General features: G+C 43.0%; 1 protein-coding gene across 1 annotated transcript; it reads right to left on the bottom strand.

Moving 5' to 3' along the window:
* Positions 1–2,880: 2,880 nt before the first annotated feature.
* ecop (EGFR-coamplified and overexpressed protein) lies at positions 2,881–21,372 on the bottom strand. Its single transcript, NM_001146409.1, has 3 exons — positions 21,251–21,372; positions 13,679–13,756; positions 2,881–3,858 (listed from the first exon to the last, which is right to left on the bottom strand). The coding sequence occupies exons 1-3, from the start codon at positions 21,328–21,330 to the stop codon at positions 3,819–3,821; spliced, it is 198 nt and encodes a 65-aa protein (NP_001139881.1). The 5' UTR covers positions 21,331–21,372; the 3' UTR covers positions 2,881–3,818.
* Between the last annotated feature and the right edge of the window lie 1,794 nt (positions 21,373–23,166).

The raw sequence follows: 23,166 nt of genomic DNA, 5'->3' as shown, positions 1-23,166 counted from the left end.
GTACTCTGGGGTCCAATCTAATGAGAAAAATCCCAGGGTCGAGATTCAATCTCTTTTTGCCACAAGGTTTGATTCAGTTCCTGAATTGGCAGAGTGCAGGGTGGTTTTCATTCACACTTTTCAACCAGCAACTGTCCCATTGTATAGAGGTTTGTGAGACTAGGCAATTCCAATCATACTGGAAAGCTACCATACTGTTATCCCTTTCCCCAATACAGCAGGATTTGTAAAGTTCCATCCAAGCTATTTTCAGTTGTGATTTTGTGCCATTATTCAATTATCTTGCTGTTTCTCATTGAGTTCTGTTTTTTCAGTAACCAATTCAGTAACCTGGGTAATATTATACGTACTAGATGACGCATGAACGAACACTGTTTTTACTGTGCACTGACAGATATGTCCAAAGGCATGAGTAAAGACTATTTTTATACTCTAAACGGTATTATAAACTGGGTGGTTAGAGCCCTGAATGCTGATTGGCTGACAGCCATGGTATATCAAACCATATACCACGGGTATGACACAACTTTCTTTTACTGCTTTAATTATGTTGGTATCCCGTTTTATAATAGCAATAAGGCACCTCTGGGGTTTGATACATGGCCAATATACTACGACTAAGGTCTGTATCCAGGCACTCCGCGTTGCGTCGTGTTAAAGAACAGCCCTTAACCGTGGTATATTGGCCATATACCACACCCCCTCGGGCCTTTTCTTAATTATACAGTAGCAGTACTTTATAAAGAAAAATTATAGCTTACTCAGAAAACAGAACTAGATTGAACCAGTGGATCTAGATTCAAGGTTGACTCAGTCAGTCTCCTACAACAAAAATGTGTGCAGTTGAGGGGGACTCGAGGACTGGAGTTGGAAAACAGTCCTAGAGCAAATTTTTCTAGTAAGTTTTGAAAGTGAATGAGAGAAAGCATGTAGTGCAGGTACACACAGACACACAAATGCATACACTAGCACGCACGCACACAAGCTGTATGGACTACTGAACTTGGTTGTGTTGTAGATGCAACAGTGTCTTATTCCTTTGATACAGATGGTTCCTACTGTGAACAAATATTTGGAATCAGAAGATTACATTCAGGGTGCTGGGTAAATGGCATGTAATCGCATCATTAAGCTATTGGTGGCATTATGCAAATAGCTGCAGGGGTTTGGGAGTAATCCTCTGAGTCACTGACTGCTGCTGCTGCAAATGTAGAGCTGTTTACTAAGAAATCTATATCTCTAGAAAGTCAGCCTGCCTGCAGTTGTAATGTCTGTACGGCTCACTAGTTCTGCATTCAGAGAACTGTTCTCTGTAATGAGTGTGGCTTACAGTTATTTAATGTTCTGTATTTACAGTGCATTCAGAAGGTATTCAAACCCCTTGACTTTTTCCACGTTACGTTACAGCCTTATTCTAAAATTAATTAAATTGCCCCCCCCCCCCCCCCCCCCCCCCCTCAATTTACACACAATACCTTTACCCCATAATGACAAAGCAATACCAGGTTTTTAGAATTGTTTTGCAAATGTATTAATAACCTTATATCACATTTACATAACTACTCAGACCCTTTACTCAGTACTTTGTTGATGCACTTTTGGCAGCGATTCCAGCCTCGAGTCTTCTTGGGTTTGACGCTGCAAGCTTTGCACAACTGTATTTGGGGAGTTTCTCCCATTCTTCTCTGCAGATCCTCTCAAGCTCTGTCAGGTTGGATGGGGAGCCTCGCTGCACAGCTTTTCAGGTCTCTCCAGAGATGTTAAATTGGGTTCAAGTCCCGGGCTCTACCATAATGGCCTGATTGATGGAATACTGCAGAGATGGTTGTCCTTCTGGAAGGTTATCAAATCTCCACAGAGGACCTCTGGAGCTCTGTCAGAGTGACCATCAGGTTCTTGGTCACCTCCCTGACCAAGGCCCTTCTCCCCCGATTGCTCTGTTTGGCCGGGCAGCCAGCTCTAGAAAGAGTCTTGGTGGTTCCAAACTTCTTCTATTTAAGAATGATTGAGGCCACTGTGTTCTTGGGGACCTTCAATGCTGCAGAAAAGTTTTGGTACCCTTCCCCAGATCTGAACCTCGACACAATCTTGTTTGAGCTCTACGGACAATTCCTTTGACCTCGTGGCTTTGTTTTTTTCTCTGAAAAAAGCTTATATAGACAGGTGTGTGCCTTTCCTAATCATGTCCAATCAATTGAATTTACCACAGGTTGACTCCAAGTTGTAGAAACATCTCAATGCTCAATAGAAACAGGATGCACCTGAGCTCAATTTCGAGTCTCATAGCAAAGGGTCTGAATACCTATGTAAATAAGGTATCTCTGTTTAAAAAAATATATACATTTGCTAACATTTGTAGAAACCTGTTTTCATTATGGGGTATTGTGTGTAGATTGATGAGGGGGAAACAATTATTTCAGCCATTTTAGAATAAGGCTGTAACGTAACAAAATGGGGAAAAAGTCAAGGGGTCTGAATACCTTCCGAATGCACTGTACCTGTTGTGTGAAGGATGTGTACAAAACACCCATTTCCAGGATTTAATGTGGCACACTTACAATTCAAGGAAATAGGTGAAGATCAAAACTGATCAAATCCATTGGAAATGAATGAGAACTAATGTGATATAGAAAATCAATGGTTTGTGTTGTACAGCCCAGCAGCTTGCCTCCAGAGCACATACTGCAACACAGCTGGCTGCATGTTGAACATTATACTGACACCTAGTGGTTTAAAGTCTTCCATGATGTATCAGTATTCCTGTTGAATGGGAAAAGGGAGCACTGTAAGGTTGTGGTAAGACATATTACATTGGGATTCTGGGCAAAGAGCATTGTAGCGACCTTAACTTGTAATATTTGGAAGGAACACAATTTATTTCCAGACTAAATCACTTTATTAGGCAAGCTGGTGATATATTTACCCTCTGTTAATTCAGGATACTGTGATTTTTGTTGTTGTTGTTGAAACAATGACCACACTCTATACCTGAATTCATTAGATTATAGGCTACACTACCTTAATAAAATATAGAGGAAAGTCATGCACCAAAATGAATTTTAAGAGACAAAGCTAAACTGATTTGCCATGACTATAGTATGTCCACAGCATTACAGGCTTCTGATCTACAGTAAACTTGTGCCTCAACTAGAGATACTAAATGCTCCAACGGCAGTGATATTAAACACATACCAGACAGTGGGCGATAATACCGTGTCCTGAGTGAGTTGTGCTCAGATGCTGCTCTTCCAGCTGACACACTGACAGAGCACCTCTCTTTCTGGATCTATGTCTGTTTTGATCCTGTTGAGTCTCTTCGAGAGGTGACGTCAAAACAAACACTTTGACACCGATTCATTGTGGTACAGATTTGAAGCTACTTTCAGGGCTGGTTTCTCAGACACAGATTAAGCCTATTCCCGGACTAAAAAGCTATTTAAATGCATGCTTCCATGCATGCTTTTTGGTCCGGGAAAGCGTCCCTTAATGAGATGTTTTTAATGTAGAGATGCTATTCCATTTCTAGTAGTCTACAATATCAGACTCGCTTTTTACTCATGAGTCAAAACGTAGGATAGTGACCCTTCCCTATTGATGTGCAGAGAACTCTAACTCGCTCTGCTGCCAGTTGTGGCGGTGTTGGGAACTCTGAAGGGTTTGAAATAATTGTATTAATTCCAATGTCTTTCCTCCAGGTTACCTCTTCTCTGAGGCCTGCAGCACCTGTTCATAGGGTGGAGGAGGGAGGTTGCAGGAGGGTAGGGTTGCCAAGTGGGAGGGGTAGGGATGGGGGCTGTAGGGGAAGGTAGGGGTGAAGATCAGCCCTCCTGGGTCCCCATAGTTCTGCATGCTGCAGTCCTGGAGGACAAAGAGAGTAGATAAATGAATGAAAACTCACGTAGTTCACCATCTACGCACTGTATTTTGTTTCGTAAGGTTGACGTAAATAATGTGGTCAGCAATACAGGGCATTTCACGAAAATACCACTGTCGTCCAGACTTGTCTGCTACACTGCCTGACTGCTACAGTGAGAGCTGAACTGAGTGACATTTGGTGTGAGAGAGGTCAGAATCTGAGCACGTGTTAAAGGCATAAATATGAATAAGCAGCATTTCTCTCCAACAGCTCAGTTTCAATTGGTCCACTCAGGGACAGATCTTGGTGCAGCACTGAACTAGAATACATCACATTTTAAACCTCAACACAGAAAACACATGGAATAATAGCACTATTATATTTTACTCTTCTTCCCTCCAGAGCCAGAACATGAAATAGGAATACCCATAGTTCCAGGTCAATGAGTGGAGGTGGTATGGGGTGTGTGTCAAAATAGCAAGAATGTGTTCAGAGTGACATCAGCCAGAATGGATCCAAGAAGCCGACCCAGTGTTAGTCCCAAATTGCACCCTATTCCCTTCATAGTGCACTACTTTTGGCCCAAACCCTATTTGTAGTGGACTATACAGGGACTAGTGTGCCATTTTGGATCCAGAACCAGAAAAAGAGAGTCAATCACTGTACTGTATGAGATCAGAGACTGGTCCTTTCTGACCAGATTATTATAGTAAACTGAGAAAAGGTTGTTTGTACTCTGCTATGTATAAATGACTGTACTGAGTCTGGAATAGTGGGAGATAAAAGGAAATAACTTGATGGGGTGGGGATAAAATAGAGAAGATCTGGAGAGAGGATGTGGTAGTGGGGTATTGAGAAAGAAAAGGGAGGAGGTGGACTGGGATATTGAGTGAGAGGAGAAAGAGTGGGAGAGGGAATAGAGGAGGAGGAAATGCATATGGGACTCACCTGGAGCTGTCATTGGGTGTCATTAAAGGGATATGCCCAATATACCACGGCTAAGGGCTGTTCGTGTTGTGTTGTGTATAAGGAGTGCCTGGCTACAGCCCTATTGGCCATATACCACAATTGTTATTATCAACTGGTTACCAACATAATTAGACCAGTTAAAATAAATATTTAGCCATACCCCTGGTATAAGGCTGTCAGACAATCAGCATTCAAGGCACGAATCACTAAGTTTATAACAGAAGTTATACCACAGGTATGACAAAAAATATATATTTTTACTGCTCTAATTACGTTGGTAAGCAGTTCATAATAGCAATAAGGCACCTCGGGGGTTTATGGTATATGGCCAATATACCATGGCTAAGAGCTGTATCCAGGGGCTCCCCGTTGAGTCGTGCATAAGAACAGCCCTTAGCCGTGGTATATTGGCCATATACCACACACCCCCATGCCTTATTGTGTAAATATAGTACAGGGACATTTCTTTCAAACTGGTGTACTGAACTGAAGAACAAACTAAAGTCATGATCAATGTTCCCTCCTGAAGGACTGCTGCGCTGAAGAAATACCACGACGCGCAGAGACGAGACTGAATTTCACTGAGTTCGTCCCATTAGTTTGCACTATATAGATAAATGTTTTTTCTTTTTCTCTGATAAACATTATATCAGCCCCTTTTCAATTAAACAAACCAAAACAAACCAAACTTTGCAAGAGTAAGTCTGTGATTTTGTTGTAGGGAGAGCCAGAGCGCAATGGGGTAGTATTCTATTGGCCGGGGAAGCCCACGAGCGGTCTTTCAATCACCCAGTTCAGAGCGTACAGCAGCGCGTGTGCACATGTTGCTATTCATTGCTAGTGAGCGAGTTATTAACCAAGTTATAGATAAGTATAGGTCAGCAACAGGGAGATACTTCTTCATACAAGAGCACAAAACGTGTATGCTACATTTCAAGTTTTCTTTGAAAAGTCAGTCAGGTAAAAAACGTATGTCTTAATTAAAGGGGCAGTGTAGTATTTTGAGACAGACTTGAATATGCAAACAAGCAACCTACATTGTAATAATAATACATTTTGTTTTGTAAAGTGGTTTCTTGGTCATACAACACAATACAAAGCAATTTACAGTCACCTATTTGGCCCATGGTGTTAAAGACAAAGTAAAAAATCATGAGTTAATATCAAGCCCTTCATAAGGTAAAAACGTTTTTAAAGGTCTCATGCAATGTAGGCCTGCATTGAACACTACATATAGGTTACTGTAGGCCTATCATAGAAATCGAAAGCTATTTCCATGTGAAAATTTTATGAGATTTGCTCCATTGGTTTTGTTGGTAGGTCTACATTATGCTCAAATAGCCACAATAGCTTATTGGCTACTGTCTAAAACTGTAAGGGTACAGCCTCAGTGTTCACTGTAAACGCGTGCCACGAGTTGCACAAAAATCTCACAATGTTCAAGTTTCCGCTTACAAGACCTAAAATTTGCTCAGTTCTCCCCAAAAATTGAGGTCAAAAGGAACTTCAATGCTGAAGTATGAAAAATAATTTTAGACCCAAGCCACCCCCTGTACTCGGACTTTGAACTACTCCCCTCTGGGCACTGGTATAGGGCACCCCTCAGCAGGAAAAACAGAACTAGACAATCATTTGTGCCAGGTGTGATATCCCTCCTAAATAGCTCGGGCTAATGTTCCTACCGACCCAGTAAGGCCAGCAGGCTACTCTCTCTTTATTGGTATGTAACTGTTATGAAAGTTGTATTGTCAATTTGTTTTGTTATTTAAACGCCACTTTAAACGTGTACATGACACTGCAACAAAATTTGTAATGTAAAGTAAAGAAACCCACACACACACCACAGGCGGCCGGTGGCACCTATATTGGGGAGGATGGTGTTACGGAGTCTAGTTGATAGGTAATCGACTAGCCGTACTGTTCCCCGGACTCCGCGTGTAGGGATTTGTACAATGCATGAACAAGGCTATTGAACTAGACATTGGTGTCTGTCTTTATTACTTTATCCAATATATCATACTGAAACATGGTATCAGAAGTGGCTCAAAAACCACACGTTTGTTATTTTTGTAGCTAAGTACAGTATAGGCACAGTTACGTTCCATATGCGAACACATGCCGTTTCCTACTCCTAGTCACAACACTGATCAACTTGTTGTTAGCTGGCTAGCTAGCATCACTACCTACCTCAATGACTGAAGGCAAAGAAATCTCCTATTCCATCGCTATGGCAGCGAACATTCCGCCACCAAATCCCATGGTTCTCACAGGGGACTGGAATACTAATTGGGACAATTTCAGGGATGAATTCGAGGACTATGCGCTGGCGGCCGGTCTACATGGGAAACCCAACGAGGTACAAGCGGCAACTCTCAGGAGTTTAATGGGCAGCGAATGCAGGCATATCTACCGGCACAATCTCACCCTCACAGCGCGACAACAGTGTGATGCAAAGGCTATATCGGATGCATTGGAGAATTACTTCAAACCCGCCAGAAACGTCATTTACGAGCGGTTCGTTTTCGGAAGCTGCAAACAGGAAGAGGGTGAGTCAGTACACAACTTTGTAACCCGTGTGAGATAAAAATCCGCCACTTGTGAATACGGGGGATTGAAGGATGAATTGATTCGTGACAAAATAGTACTGGGAATTGCAAATGAGGATACGCGCCGGCGTCTACTGAGAGAGGCTTAACATTAGTAACTGCCATCGAAATGTGCCGCACTGCTGAAGTCACTGACATGCGAATGAGAGCAATGGAAATCGAAACCCCACGCTCCGACGTTGATACGGTTCACGCTGTTGCTAGGCAGACATTCAGACAAAACCAATCGAGGCAGAGTAATTCACCACGAACGGTGAACACAGAGAGCCCCGTAGCATGTAAATACTGTGGGAATACACACACACACGTGGCAAAGAGCACTGCCCTGCCTGTGGAAAACCATGCAGAGCTTGTGGAACTAATAATCACTTTGCAAAAGTGTGTCTCAAAAGCAAAAGAAGGGTGAGTGAGGGCAAGATTCACTGTGTTGATGATGTCACTCAATGTTCAGAGCTGAACAGTGAAAGTGACATTTACATGCATGAATCCATTGGGGCTGTACACTCAAGAGGGAAGAAATGGTTTGTGACACTACGATTACACAACAAGCAACAACAATGTTAACTGGATTCCGGTGCTACATGCAAAGTAATGAGCTACAAAGACAAAATCAATCTGGCACCTGACACATCTATTGCCCAGCGACACTAGACTAAAGCTGTACTCAGGAGAGCTAATGAGCTCCATGGGCACCTTTGAGACCGAATGTGTTATTCGGGGACGCAAACACAAGCTGGAGTTTGAGATTGTGAAAACTAGTCAACATCCTCTCCTCTCAGGCTCTACATGCAAACGCCTGGGACTGGTGCAGTTCACTGTACCAAATGACCTGCACATTGTGGATCATGTCCAGCATGGACCCCTGTCCAAAGAACAACTAGTCAGCAGATATGACGATGTATTCAACATGCCCGTTGAATCAGTGCCTGGGGAGGTACACTTTGAAGTGGATCACTCCAGTCCAGTGTGCTCCATGCAATGTGCCCATTGCAATCAAAGTGGCTCTGAAGGCCCAGCTGGACAAGTATGAGGCCAATGGCCACATGACATCTGTGACCGAACCAACTGACTGGATCAGCAATATGGTCATAGTGAAAAAACCAGAGAAGCTGAGGGTCTGCATCGTCCCAAAGCATCTGAACCAAGCACTGAAACGATCCCACTACATCATGCCGACACTAGAGGATGTCCTCTACAAGCTTCCCAAGGCCAGGATTTTCACCTTGGTGGATGCCCGAGATGCATTCCTTTAATGCAAGCTGGACGAAGAAAGCAGCTTCATGACTACCTTCTGGACCCCCTGGGGTCGGAAACGCTGGCTCAAGCTCCCGTTTGGTGTCTCAGTGGCGCCTGAGGTATACCAACGCAAGCAGCACGAGTTACTGGCTGGGCTCAAGGGCATTGAACCCATCGCCGATGATGTCCTGATCGTAGGCTGTGGTGACACAGACGAAGAAGCAGAACGCGACCACGATGTGAAGCTCCTGGCACTGATGGAGCGCTGTCAATCAGTTAAGCTTTGTCTTGGCCTGAAGAAGCTGCAGTTCAAGGTGAAAGACGTCCACTTCCATGGCCACATTCTCTCGGAAAAAGGCCTGAAGCCGGACCCAGACAAGGTTTCGAGCGATCCTCGACATGCAAAACCCGTCTGATGCAAAAGGAGTACAGCGTCTCATCGGTTTTGCAAACTATCTTGGTAAGTTCATGCCACACCTATCAGCAGTCTGTGAGCCTCTGCACCGGTTGCTGGACAAAGACACACCATGGCACTGGCTACCCAAACACGAGGCCGCAGTGCCAGAGATGAAATCTCTGGCTTCATCCATGCCTGTGTTGCACTACTACGACGTCACGAAGCCTGTCACAATCCAGAGCGACTCCAGCCAAAGGGGACTTGGATGCTGCCTTATGCAGGAAGGCCAGCCCGTTGCGTTTGCCTCGAGAGCGCTCACCCCCACTGAACAGAACTATGCACAAATTGAGAAAGAGTGCCTCAGCATCGTCTTCTCCTGCCAGCGATTCCATCACTACTTATATGGTCGAGAGCTGGTCACCGCTGAAACTGACCACAAACCACTCATTGCCATATTCAGTAAACATTTACATTTTACATTTTAGTCATTTAGCAGACGCTCTTATCCAGAGCGACTTACAGTAGTGAATGCATACATTTCATACATTTTTTTTTCTGTGCTGGCCCCCCGTGGGAATCGAACCCACAACCCTGGCGTTGCAAACACCATGCTCTACCAACTGAGCTACAGGGAAGGCTAACCTCTCCTCAACGCACCCAAGAGGCTTCAAAGCATGCTCCTGACTCTGCAAAACTACAGCCTGAAGGAAATTTACAAGCCAGGACCAGAGATGTACAGTGGGGGGGAAAAGTATTTGATCCCCTGCTGATTTTGTACGTTTGCCCACTTACAAAGAAATGATCAGTCTATAATTTTAATGGTAGGTTTATTTGAACAGTGAGAGACAGAATAACAACAACAACAAAAATCCTGAAAAACGCATGTCAAAAATGTTATAAAATGATTTGCATTTTAATGAGGGAAATAAGTATTTGACCCCTCTGTAAAACATGACTTAGTACTTGGTGGCAAAACCCTTGTTGGCAATCACAGAGGTCAGACATTTCTTGAAGTTGGCCACCAAGTTTGCACACATCTCAGGAGGGATTTTGTCCCACTCCTCTTTGCAGATCTTCTCCAAGTCATTAAGGTTTCGAGGCTGACGTTTGGCAACTCGAACCTTCAGCTCCCTCCACACATTTTCTATGGGATTAAGGTCTGGAGACTGGCTAGGCCACTCCAGGACCTTAATGTGCTTCTTCTTGAGCCACTCCTTTGTTGCCTTGGCCGTGTGTTTTGGGTCATTGTCATGCTGGAATACCCATCCATGACCCATTTTCAATGCCCTGGCTGAGGGGAGGAGGTTCTCACCCAAGATTTGACGGTACATGGCCCCGTCTATCGTCCCTTTGATGCAGTGAAGTTGTCCTGTCCCCTTAGCAGAAAAACACCCCCAAAGCATAATGTTTCCACCTCCATGTTTGACGGTGGAGATGGTGTTCTTGGGGTCATAGGCAGCATTCCTCCTCCTCCAAACACAGCGAGTTGAGTTGATGCCAAAGAGCTCCATTTTGGTCTCATCTGACCACAACACTTTCACCAGTTGTTCATTGGCAAACTTCAGACGGGCATGTATATGTGCTTTCTTGAGCAGGGGGACCTTGCGGGCTCTGCAGGATTTCAGTCCTTCACGGCGTAGTGTGTTACCAATTGTTTTCTTGGTGACTATGGTCCCAGCTGCCTTGAGATCATTGACAAGATCCTCCCGTGTAGTTCTGGGCTGATTCCTCACCGTTCTTATGATCATTGCAACCCCACGAGTTGAAATCTTGTATGGAGCCCCAGGCCGAGGGATATTGACAGTTCTTTTGTGTTTCTTCCATTTGCGAATAATTGCACCAAATGTTGTCACCTTCTCACCAAGCTGCTTGGCAATGGTCTTGTAGCCCATTCCAGCCTTGTGTAGGTCTACAATCTTGTCCCTGACATCCTTGGAGAGCTCTTTGGTCTTGGCCATGGTGGAGAGTTTTTAATCTGATTGATTGATTGCTTCTGTGGACAGGTGTCTTTTTTACAGGTAACAAGCTGCGGTTAGGAGCACTCATTTAAGAGTGTGCTCCTAATCTCAGCTTTTTACCTGTATAAAAGACACCTGGGAGCCAGAAATCTTTCTGATTGAGAGGGGGTCAAATACTTATTTCCCTCATTAAAATGCAAATCAATTTATAACATTTGTGACATGCGTTTTTCTGGATATTTTTGTTGTTATTCTGTCTCTCACTGTTCAAATAAACCTACCATTAAAATTATAGACTGATCCTTTCTTTATGAGAGGGCAAATGTACAAAATCAGCAGGGGATCAAATACTTTTTCCCCCCACTGTACATCAGCGACACACTGAGCAGGGCAACAGCACAATGTACAGGCAGAGGCACTTCCTATCAGCAGCAGGCCATCTGTTCGCTACAGCAGGAACAAGATGTTCAACAGATCAATCAGGCAGACTACTTAAACGTCACAGATCACCGCCTAGCCCAGATCAGGCAACACACTGACAAGGACGAACACCTACAATCACTGAAGTCCATGGCACTCGCAGGTTGGCCATACCTGAAAGAGGAGACACCTTTCACAGTGAGAGAATACTGGACCTTTCGAGATGAGATCAGCATGCAAAATGGCGTCTTGTTCAGAGGTCAGAAGGTCATTATTCCCAAATCACTATGTCCAGAGATGCTTACCCGCATACACTCCAGTCATGTTGGAGGTGACGCATGCTACCGCCAGGCTCGTGAAACATTATACTGGCCAAACATGCAAGCAGAAATTAAAGACTTTGTCAGCAACTGTACCACATGCAACGAGTACGCTCATGAACAGCAAAAGGAAACCATGATGTCACACGAACTGCCCACAAGGGCCTGGCAAATCGTCAGCATGGACTTATTCAGCCACAGACAAAAGGATTATCTTCTCATTGTTGACCACTACTCTGACTTTTGGGAAATTGAACTGCTCCCTGACTTGTCTGCAGAGACGGTCATAAAGCGCTGCAAGGCGCAGTTTGCAAGGCAAGGTCAGCCTGACAAGGTAATCACGGACAATGGCCCACAATTCACTGCACAGTTCAAGCGTTTCGCCTCAGAATGGGAGTTTGACCACGTGACCTCCTCTCCAAGACACCCAAAAGCAAATGCAAGGCAGAGTCAGCTGTCAAGATTGCAAAAAACCTGTTAAGCAGGGCCGTGCGCGACAGCAACGACCCGTGGAAAGCGATCTTACAGTGGAGGAACACACCCACCGAAAACATGGACAGCAGCCCAGCACAACGCCTTCTGTCCAGACGTCTGAAGACTACCATCCCCGTAGCTAACAAGCTACTTGAGCCCTGCGTCATGGTTGGCGTCACGGACAAACTACGTCACAGAAAGCAGCTCGCTAAGTGCTTCTACGACCGGACTGCTCGAGACCTACCAGAGCTGGAGGTGGGTGAAACGATAAGGATGAAACTGCTGCCGGGAGACCACACAGGACTTTGGAGGCTGGGCACGTGCCTACAGAGAGTTGCACCACATTCTTACCTGGTGGATGTTGGTGGCTCCCTCTATCGTCGCAATCGGGTGGATCTGCGCGTGGCAGAGCAGACAAACCAGAACACGCCATACACTCACCTAGATGAGCTGGATCACAGTCCAGGCCCAAGGGTAAGAGGCGCAGAATTGAGATATGAGCCAACTGAAGGTGAGGCTTCTACCCCACCAAGCTCTCCAGCTCGTGGCCCTAATCCTACCCCTGTCAGAGCCCATACTTACTCACGGGTGGGTCGGCTGTGCAAGCCACCGGACAGGCTTACTCTGTAAGCAAGAGACTGTGTTAACTTGTCCTCTGTTTATAAAAAAAAAAGAAAAAGAAAGGAAGATGACAACTGAAGTAAAAAGAAAATGTCATGGTTTTTCAATTGTTGTGACTTGATTGTTAACAATTTAATGTTATGCTGTTATGTTTGCACTTTCTATTGAAAAGGATGATGTTACGGAGTCTAGTTGATAGGTAATCGACTAGCCGGACTGTTCCCCGGACTCCGCGTGCAAGGATTTGTACAATGCATGAACAAGGCTATTGAACTAGACATTGGTGTCTGTCTTTATTACTTTATCCAATATATCATACTGAAACAGATGGGCTCATAGTAATGGCTGGAACGGAGTGAATGGAATGTTATTGAAGACCATTCCATTTACTTCATTCCAGCCATTATGAGAATTCCTCCCCTCAGCAGCCTCCTGTGGTACACACACAGAGAGAGAGAGAGAGAGAGAGAGAGCAGTTTCTGACTGAATTGCATATTAGGATCATGTCATAACAATTAAGCATTTCACTGTGAGCCAGTGTAGCTATTTTAAGCTACAGCAAGAAGCCCTCGCATGAGGGGCATGGTCTAAGTAGAAACAAAGGAGTTCCCAAAGGACCATAAACTCTATGAACAAACCAATGTCTTATGCATAAATGCACACAAGTACATGCAGGGAGCAAGTTGATGAGAGAGATAGAGAGGGGAGCGAGAGAGAGCGAAAAGTACAGAGCGAGACAGAAAGAAGATTGAGAAAAAGAGAGAGAGAGAGAGGAGGGAGGAGAGAAGTAAGACTGGCAGGCTAGTATTGGGGGAACTCACCAGAAGTACCATAGTTTCTGGATGGAGAGGGCTCGGACACAGCACCTCGTCCCACAACAGTTCTCATACGACCGGCATCTACAATACACACACACACACACACACACACACACACACACACACACACACACACACACACACACACACACACACACACACACACACACACACACACACACACACACACACACACACACACAGAGGAAAAGGTTATTCCAATCACCAGCATCTAGAATACTGACTAAGAGAAGGCTTTTGTGCAAACAGTATAGTCTTCCAACATCCCTATCAAAACACATTAACAAATGGCAGTTCTCATAGGCACAGTACAATTTACAATACTGAGGGAAAAGTCTGAGAAAAATACCAAGTGTCCCAGTAAAATAGACACGTCAAGCAGATGAAAACTGCTCTGCGGTCTAAGATGAATATTGAGAAACTATTGAGGGTACACTGAGTTTAGTTCCACGTCCATTCATTTCAGTTTGTCTTGAGTCCCTGAGCTGAAATTGGATAGCTATCTGAACCCCCTGCAGATCAATTGTCAGCATCTGTATAGAGGAAATCTTATGATGAATTGTTCTCTGTGACTTGACTACTGTGTGTGCGCCACACACACACACACACACACACACACACACACACACACACACACACACACACACACACACACACACACACACACACACACACACACACACACACACACACACACCTACCCTCACCCAGATACAAAAAGTTTTCTACGTCAAATATTGGAACTTTTAGGTAGCCATTTATTTCATTTTTGTATATTTTTTTTGAAAGTTAACAATTATTCATGCTTAGTTAAAAATATTAATGTAGAATAATATGTTTGATACAGTGTGATGTTTCTTTTTCTGTTGATGGGGTGGGGCTAATTGTGTCAGGCAGAGATGTGATTTGGCAGTTCCAGGCTTCAGATCTACCCTGCACAGAGAGCAGCAGTGTCTGATGTTATTCAAGGGCATATAGCAGCTTCAGTTTTAAACATGGAGGAGAGATTATTTATGGAATCATTACAGATTTCAGAGAAATGTTCATCATCCACTGAGCTGCACTGAACGTTAAATCCTCTGGCTAAATAGACGGCAAACCACTTCCATGACAAATCCTCCTCAACATTTAAAATGCTCCCTCTCCTACTATAAATATTTTGTACTGTATTTCAACACAAGCCGTACTAGAAGGGTAAGAGCTAAATTACCAGCTTTCAGCATTAAAGTGATACTTCAGGATTTTGGCAATGAGACCTTTTATTTACTTCCCCAGATTCAGATGAATTTATAATTCACTGTATCACAATTCCAGTGGGTCAGAAGTTTACATACACTAAGTTGACTGTGCCTTTAAACAGCTTGGAAAATTCCAGAAAATGATATCATGGCTTCAGAAGCTTCTGATAGGCTAATTGACATCATTTGAGTCAATTGTAGGTGTACCTGTGGATGTATTTCAAGGCCTACCTTCAAACCCGGTGCCTCTTTGCTTGACATCATGGGAAAATCAAAAGAAATCAGCCAAGACCTCAGAAAAAGGATTGTAGATCTCCACAAGTCTGGTTCATCCTTGGGAGCAATTTCCAAACGCCTGAAGGTACCGCGTTCATCTGTACAAACAATAGTACGCAAGTATAAACACCATGGGACCACGCAGCCGTCATACTGCTCAGGAAGGAGACGCGTTCTGTCTCCTAGAGATGAACGTACTTTGGTGCAAAAATTGCAAATCAATCCCAGAACAACAGCAAATGACCTTGTGAAGATGTTGGAGGAAAGAGGTACAAAAGTATCTATATCCACAGTAAAACGAGTCCTATATCGACATAACCTGAAAAGGCCGCTCAGCAAGGAAGAAGCCACTGCTCCAAAACCGCCATAAAAAAGCCAGACTACGGTTTGCAACTGCACATGGGGACAAAGATCGTACTTTTTGGAGAAATGTCCTCTGGTCTGATGAAACAAAAATAGAACTGTTTGGCCATAATGACCATCGTTATGTTTGGAGGAAAATGGGGGAGCCTTGCAAGCCGAAGAACACCATCCCAACCGTGAAGCACGGGGGTGGCAGCATCATGTTGTGGGGGTGCTTTGCTGCAGGAGGGACTGGTGCATTTCACAAAATAGATGGCATCATGAGGTAGGAAAATTATGTGGATATATTGAAGCAACATCTCAAGACATCAGTCAGGAAGTTAAAGCTTGGTCGCAAATGGGTCTTCCAAATGGACAATGCCCCCAAGCATACTTCCAAATTTGGGGAAAAATGGCTTAAGGACAGCAAAGTCAAGGTATTGGAGTGGCCATCACAAAGCCCTGACCTCAATCCTATAGAAAATTTGTAAGCAGAACTTTCAGGAGGAATGGGCCAAAATTCACCCAACTTATTGTGGGAAGCTTGTGGAGGCTACCCGAAACGTTTGACCCAAGTTACACAATTTAAAGGCAATGCTACCAAATACTAATATAGTGTATGTAAACTTCTGACCCACTAGGAATGTGATGAAAGAAATAAAAGCTTAAATAAATCATTCTCTCCACTATTATTCTGAAATTTCACATTCTTAAAATAATGTGGTGATCCTAACTGACCTAGGACACGGTATATTTACTAGGATTAAATGTCAGGAATTGTGAAAAACTGAGTTTAAATGTATTTGGCTAAGGTGTATGTAACTTCCGACTTCAACTGTATGCCGTAGCTAAGAAAGTAATACTAAGTGTATGTTGTGTAGTAAGCTGTTAGTAGCCCATGTGCCTCACCCTAATTCAGTATTCAGTATTGTAAACATATCGTTCGTGGCCACACATGCAAATTCAGCACACACAACATTCAATAATATAATTGTGTTATTTCACGTGTCAAATTAAAAGCTTCTTTAACGCATCAAATAGTGTTATATGATGTGTATCTTTTTTGAGACACAAAGAACCAAACGGCGTTCCATGTGCCTCACCCTAATAATTTGCTCTACTTTCACCTCTTAATTTCGCCTACTGTTCTAACTTGGTGGTGCACATGTAGCCTATAACCTGTTTTAGAGCAATGTAATCATTGAATATTATATGAGCTTTCATTGTCTGTTTTATATGCCCCCTTTATTTATCCTGAGGTTCTAACTTGTTGTACAAGGAGTATACTGTAAGAACGGCCCATGTTCTGAATTCTGTCACTGTACATTTCAGAAATGCTGCTGTTGGGACAGCTTTATGTAGGCCCTAACAGTTTGTGGTCACCGTTATAGTGCAATTAATGTATTGTTTAGTCTTGTGTAGTGGCTTTACTGGCATGCATCCCACATTTTTGTTTTTTCCCCCACTAAGATTTACATGCTAAAATCACAACTGCACTAGTGCAATGACGAAGTTTATAGGTATCTGCTAGCATTCTAGCAGATACTCTTAACTTCCTTCATACTGGTATGGTAGAAAAATTACAAGATGATGTTATAATACTGTTTATGCATCAAATAAGGTTTGATGAGTACTCTCATCTGTGCCTGTGGGACTGGGGTTGGGCCTCTGGGCCTTGGCGATAGCAATTGATTTATGATGCCTTGGTGATAAAATCTACAGCCTGCATTCCATAGAATGAGTTGGTGTTTGTATACTGTGAGGTACCAGGGAGGAGATGTCTCTGGTCTGGACGGCTGATAGGAGGAACCTTGTCTTAGGGGCCAAACCCTTGTTTCTATACAATTCGAACAGTCTTCACAGTAAATGCTATCTGCTGGGGGATACTCTTTCTCACATACAAATCCTAACCTTTATGATTCATACAAACTATTCCAGACATCTGTTGTTTGTCACGTATTCAGGAGTATGTGTCTTAACTATAAAATACTGTGGCTCGGTTCTGCTCGTTGAGTTCTCGGCATCACATTTCAGAGTGTGGAATCCACCCGCTTCATTGCAATAATGAATCGATATTAAATAAAGATGACAAGAAATGACAAAGTCTCGCTCCTTTGAATCAGAAATATTCCACGGCACTGGACACAGAGACATAAAAATTGTATCCACTAGTTCTTCTGACTCTGGAGAAGTAGATAAAGGACATCATTGTCAAAATCCCGAAGTATCCTTTGAGGGCCATCCATTACACAAGTCATTAGCAGCACATCGCTAGGGGCCCGATTTCGATTTGGGAAAGTATGCCTTTCTTACGCACTTCTCAGTAATCGGTATTCAGACTTACCTTATTAAGGTGTGTAACAGGCTTTGCAGGCGTGGTTCCCTTGCGCGCGCTGAATAAATGTAATTCAACTGCTGAAAACTCTCCCACTTGCTGGCCAACAGATTTTCTCATGCCGTTTTCATTCAATATGGTTTTCAGTACATTTATGTTAATCCACCCCTTTAAATCCCTTTAAACCCGGATGTCCTAGCCGTGTCTGAATCCTGGCTTAGGAAGACCACCAAAAACTCTGAAATCTCCATCCCTAACTACAACATTTTCAGACAAGATAGAATGGCCAAAGGGGGCGGTGTTGCAATCTACTGCAGAGATAACCTTTAGAGTTCTGTCCTACTATCCAGGTCTGTACCCAAACAATTTGAACTTCTACTTTTAAAAATCCACCTCTCTAAAAATAAGTCTCAACGTTGCCGCCTGCTATAGACCATCCTCTGCCCCCAACTGTGCTCTGGACACCATATGTGAACTGATTGCCCCCCATCTATCTTCAGAGCTCGTGCTGCTAGGTGACCTAAACTGGGACATCCTTAACACCCCACCATCCTACAATCTAAGCTTGAGGCCCTCAATCTCACACAAATTATCAATGAACCTACCAGGTACCATCCCAAAGCCGTAAACACCGGCACCCTCATAGATATCATCCTAACCAACTTGCCCTCTAAATACACCTCTGCTGTTTTCAACCAAGATCTCAGCGATCACTGCCTCATTGCCTGCATCTGTAATGGGTCAGCGGTCAAACGACCTCCACTCATCACTGTCAAACGCTCCCTGAAACACTTCAGCGAGCAGGCCTTCCTAATCGACCTGGCCCGGGTATCCTGGAAGGATATTGACCTCATCCCGTCAGTAGAGGATGCCTGGTTATTTTTTTAAATGCCTTCCTCACCATCTTAAATAAGCATGCCCCATTCAAGAAATTTAGAACCAGGAACAGATATAGCCCTGCCAATGACTGGAACAAACTACAAAAATCTCTGAAACTGGAAACACTTATCTCCCTCACTAGCTTTAAGCACCAGCTGTCAGAGCAGCTCACAGATTACTGCACCTGTACATAGCCCATCTATAATTTAGCCCAAACAACTACCGCTTCCCCTACTGTATTTATTTATTTTGCTCCTTTGCACCCCATTATTTCTATTTCTACTTTGCACTTTCATCCACTGCAAATCTACCATTCCAGTGTTTTACTTGGTATATCATATGTACTTCGCCACCATGGCCTTTTTTTTGCCTTTACCTCCCTTATCTCACCTCATTTGCTCACATTGTATATAGACTTATCTTTCACCTGTATTATTGACTGTATGTTTGTTTTACTCCATGTGTAACTCTGTGTTGTATGTGTCAAATTGCTTTGCTTTATCTTGGTCAGGTCGCAATTGTAAATGACAACTTGTTCTCAACTTGCCTACCTGGTTAAATAAAGGTGAAATAAATAAAAATACGGTGTACGTTAATTTTGTTGACAGACTAGAATACATTGAGAGAATAGGTTCAGAAAATAGAGATCAATGAAAGAAAGCCATCTAAATATATACATATTCGTCTCCGTTTCGACACCAACTAGTAGATTTAAAAATACTCAGATCTTGTAGATTATTTATGCAAATTTTAGGGTTAGGAATGTATGTATGAATCATATAAAAAATGCTGGTTTGGAGAGACTTTAGGGATGAAATATATTGATGAATAAAAAAATACAGTGGTTTGAGTCATTCTGAAAATTGCCACATTCAGTTCTTTAACCCATGGTAATGTTGGAAGATTAGTCTATATAGAATTATAATAGGGAGAATAGTGTACATTAGTAGGCTATATCTTCCTCTATTGCCTACGCTAACCATGGAACTGTGTGATGACACAGCTAAGTATTGTGCCATGCGTTGGGTTCAAACTGTACAGCTTGGTCTGCACTCTGCTCCATAACGATTGAATTAGCATACATGCAGTGGCAATTTTAGCATGTTTTATTTGTATTTTTTTCACATTTATTTAACCAGGTAGGCTAGTTGAGAACAAGTTCTCATTTCCAACTGCGACTTGGCCAAGATAAAGCAAAGCAGTTTGACACATACAACAACACAGAGTTACACATGGAATAAACAAACATACAATCAATAATACAGTAGAAAAATCTATATACAGCATGTGCAAATGAGGTAGGATAAGAGAGGTAAGGCAATAAATAGGCCATGGTGGTGAAGTAATTACAATATAGCAATTAAACACTGGAATGGTGGAATGTGCAGAAGATGTATGTGCAAGTAGAGATGCTGGGGTGCAAAGGAGCAAGATAAATAAATAAATACAGTATGGGGATGAGGTAGATTGGATGGGCTAATTTACAGATGAGCTATGCAGTGCATGGAGATCTGCATGGAGATCTGTGAGCTGCTCTGACAGCTGGTGCTTAAAGCTAGAGAGGGAGGTAAGAGTCTCCAGCTTTAGTGATTTTTGCAGTTCGTTCCAGTCATTGCCAGCAGAGAACTGGAAGGAGAGGCGGCCAAAAGAAGAATTGGCTTTGGGGGTGACCAGTGAGATATACCTGCTGGAGCGCATGCTACGGGTGGGGCCAAAAAAAACTAAAATGTGGGATGCATGCCAGCAAAGCCACAACACAACACTAAACTATACATTAATTGCACTATAACGGTGACAAATGGTACCCACAAACTGTTAGGGCCTACATAAAGCTGTCCCAACAGCAGAGTCCCAACACCTAACCACTGCTACACCTGGCTATTAGCGGAGCCTTGACTGGCAGCGAAACAGTTCATTCAGCCTCATTTACTGCCTTTTAAAAAAAACATAGCTGATATGGCTGACTTGCTTAAACAAATGTGGTTTCTACGGACAAATGAGATGTACAAACTATGCCATAAGGGGACGACAAGCAGATAAGAGGCCATCTGTAATTTCGATTAAGACATCAATGAGCGAGCTAGGACAGACGTAGTCTATTTAACTATTTGTTCAGCACCTTTGAAATGTACAGCAACATAATTCAGAACATGGGCCGTTCTTACAGTGTTCTCCCTGTACACCAAGTCAGAACCGTAGGATAAATAAAGGGGGCATATACTGTAAGAAGACAATGAAAGCTCTTACAATATTCGATGATTACATTTCTCAAAAACAGGTTATAGGCTACATATGCACCACCAAGTCAGAACAGTAGGCGAAATTAAGAGGAAAATATACCAAATTATTAGGGTGAGGCACATTGGCTAATTACAGGTTACTACACAACATACACTTAGTATTACTTTCTTAGCTACATTATACATATCTCCCTGGCATATTACATAATTCATGCAGCAGCATACAAGACATTTTTGGACTCACCTTGTTGTGCTGTGCTCACTTGAACAGGAAGGTGGTGCGGCGGTCCTTCGTGGGCAAATTTTGTCATCAAACTTTGTCATCAAAGTCTGCCATTCTCTGGATTCATGGTGCTTTCAAGACAACTGGGAACTCGAGAAAAAAAATTGTTTAATCATGATGATGTCAGTGATCTTCAGGTTGTAGCTCTAAAAAGAGGCCTGAGTTCCAAATGTACAATTCCGAGTTGGATGAAACAAATATGTGACACGTATTAATGCCAAAATAACATGCAAAACAGGAAAGTCCCCCCCCCCCCAAAAAAAATCTAGCTATATATATATGAGTTTATTATATATATATATATATATATATATATATATATAACTCAGCAAAAAAATAAATGTCCCTTTTTCAGGACCCTGTCTTTCAAAGATAATTCGTAAAAATCCAAATAACTAAAATCCCCCCCTCTACAAATGTAGGGCTCTAAACAGGCCCTGAATGACGGGTCACCACTGCCTATGTGTTTTTTTTCTAAAACAGATCTAAAACAAGTGTAATTTATATTTACAATTCCCTTATCCAAACAAATTACTCATTTATCTAGCTCCATTCAATAGTTCTTATCAAGTTGTGAATTACAGTGCATGGAGAATACTGTTATTTCTATCAAAAGAAATTAAGAAGATGCATTTTCCACTTGGAACCGGTAGGTTCTCTCGACCTTATTCATGTTTTACTCTCGGGTAAAACTGGTGGAATTATGAGGGAATTAAGTCAAGGTCAGATTACAGCGTATTTGTAAACACACCTCCACCACACCTTCATTTCTTAGATTTCTTAAAGGGAATAATGTTCCATTTACACTTGTGTCGGATTTGGGGCCTAGGAAAGGGCATAGAGCTGAGCCAGCAGTCTCCTAGTAGTGCACTATAATTCCACATAGTCTGTCTGCACTATACTCTATTTCAATAGATCTGTGTGTGCACTTTTTTACAGAGGCAATGCAATCCAAATCTCAAAGTCAATGCGGTAAAGATCTCCTCTCTCTACCACCATTACTTCAACTCCTACTGATGTATCACCACTGTAATGCATTTCTAAAAGCATAGTGGCCAGCTTAGTGGCCAACATGTCTTTATAATTTCAAAGACTTGGTCTGAAGACTAATACTTAGCTCATTAGTTCAATGATTTAGATCGAAATCAAAGATCTTCTACGGGGTGATTTCTCAACCCAGTGGATGCTGTGTGGGATTTGATGATTGGATTGGGAAAAGTTACAGCTTATTCTTTCTTTCCCCTCGCCGCTTCGACGGCATCCTATTTGAATGACAGACAAAATCAATCTTCTATTAAAGTGCAGTCATAGGCCGGTATTGACTCATTAGAACTTTACCAATCTGGTGATCTCGCTGTATTCATCCACATCCAGGGACCATTTTCTTTAATCAAACACAAACCGGCCTTTAAACAAGCCAGAGGGAATCAATAGACTGCACTCTTTAAGTTCACAAACAGTTCAATCAGCAGCATACCACCCTGCATCCCACTGCTAGCTTGCTTCTGAAGCTAAGCAGCGTTGGTCCTGGTCAGTCTCTGGGTGGGCGACCAGATACTGCTCGAGGTGGTGTTGGAGGGCCAGTAGGAGGCACACTTTCCTCTGGTCTAAAAAAAATATCCCAATTCTCAAGGCAGTGATTGGGGACATTCCCCTGTGTAGGGTGCTGTCTTTCAGATGGGATGTTAAATTGGTGTCCTGATTTTCTGTGGTCACTAAAGATCACATGACACTTATCGTAAGAGTAGGGGTGTTAACCCCGGTGTCCTGGCTAAATTCCCAATCTGGCCCTCATACCATCACAGTCACCTAATCATCCCCAGCTTACAATTGGCTCATTCCTCTCCCCTGTAACTATTCCCCAGGTCGTTGCTGTA

The sequence above is a fragment of the Salmo salar genome, chromosome 03 (assembly GCF_965601325.2).
Source record: "Salmo salar chromosome 03, fSalSal1, whole genome shotgun sequence".
NCBI classification, from domain to species: Eukaryota; Metazoa; Chordata; class Actinopteri; order Salmoniformes; family Salmonidae; genus Salmo; species Salmo salar.
This window is presented reverse-complemented; position numbering and strand designations above follow the sequence as displayed.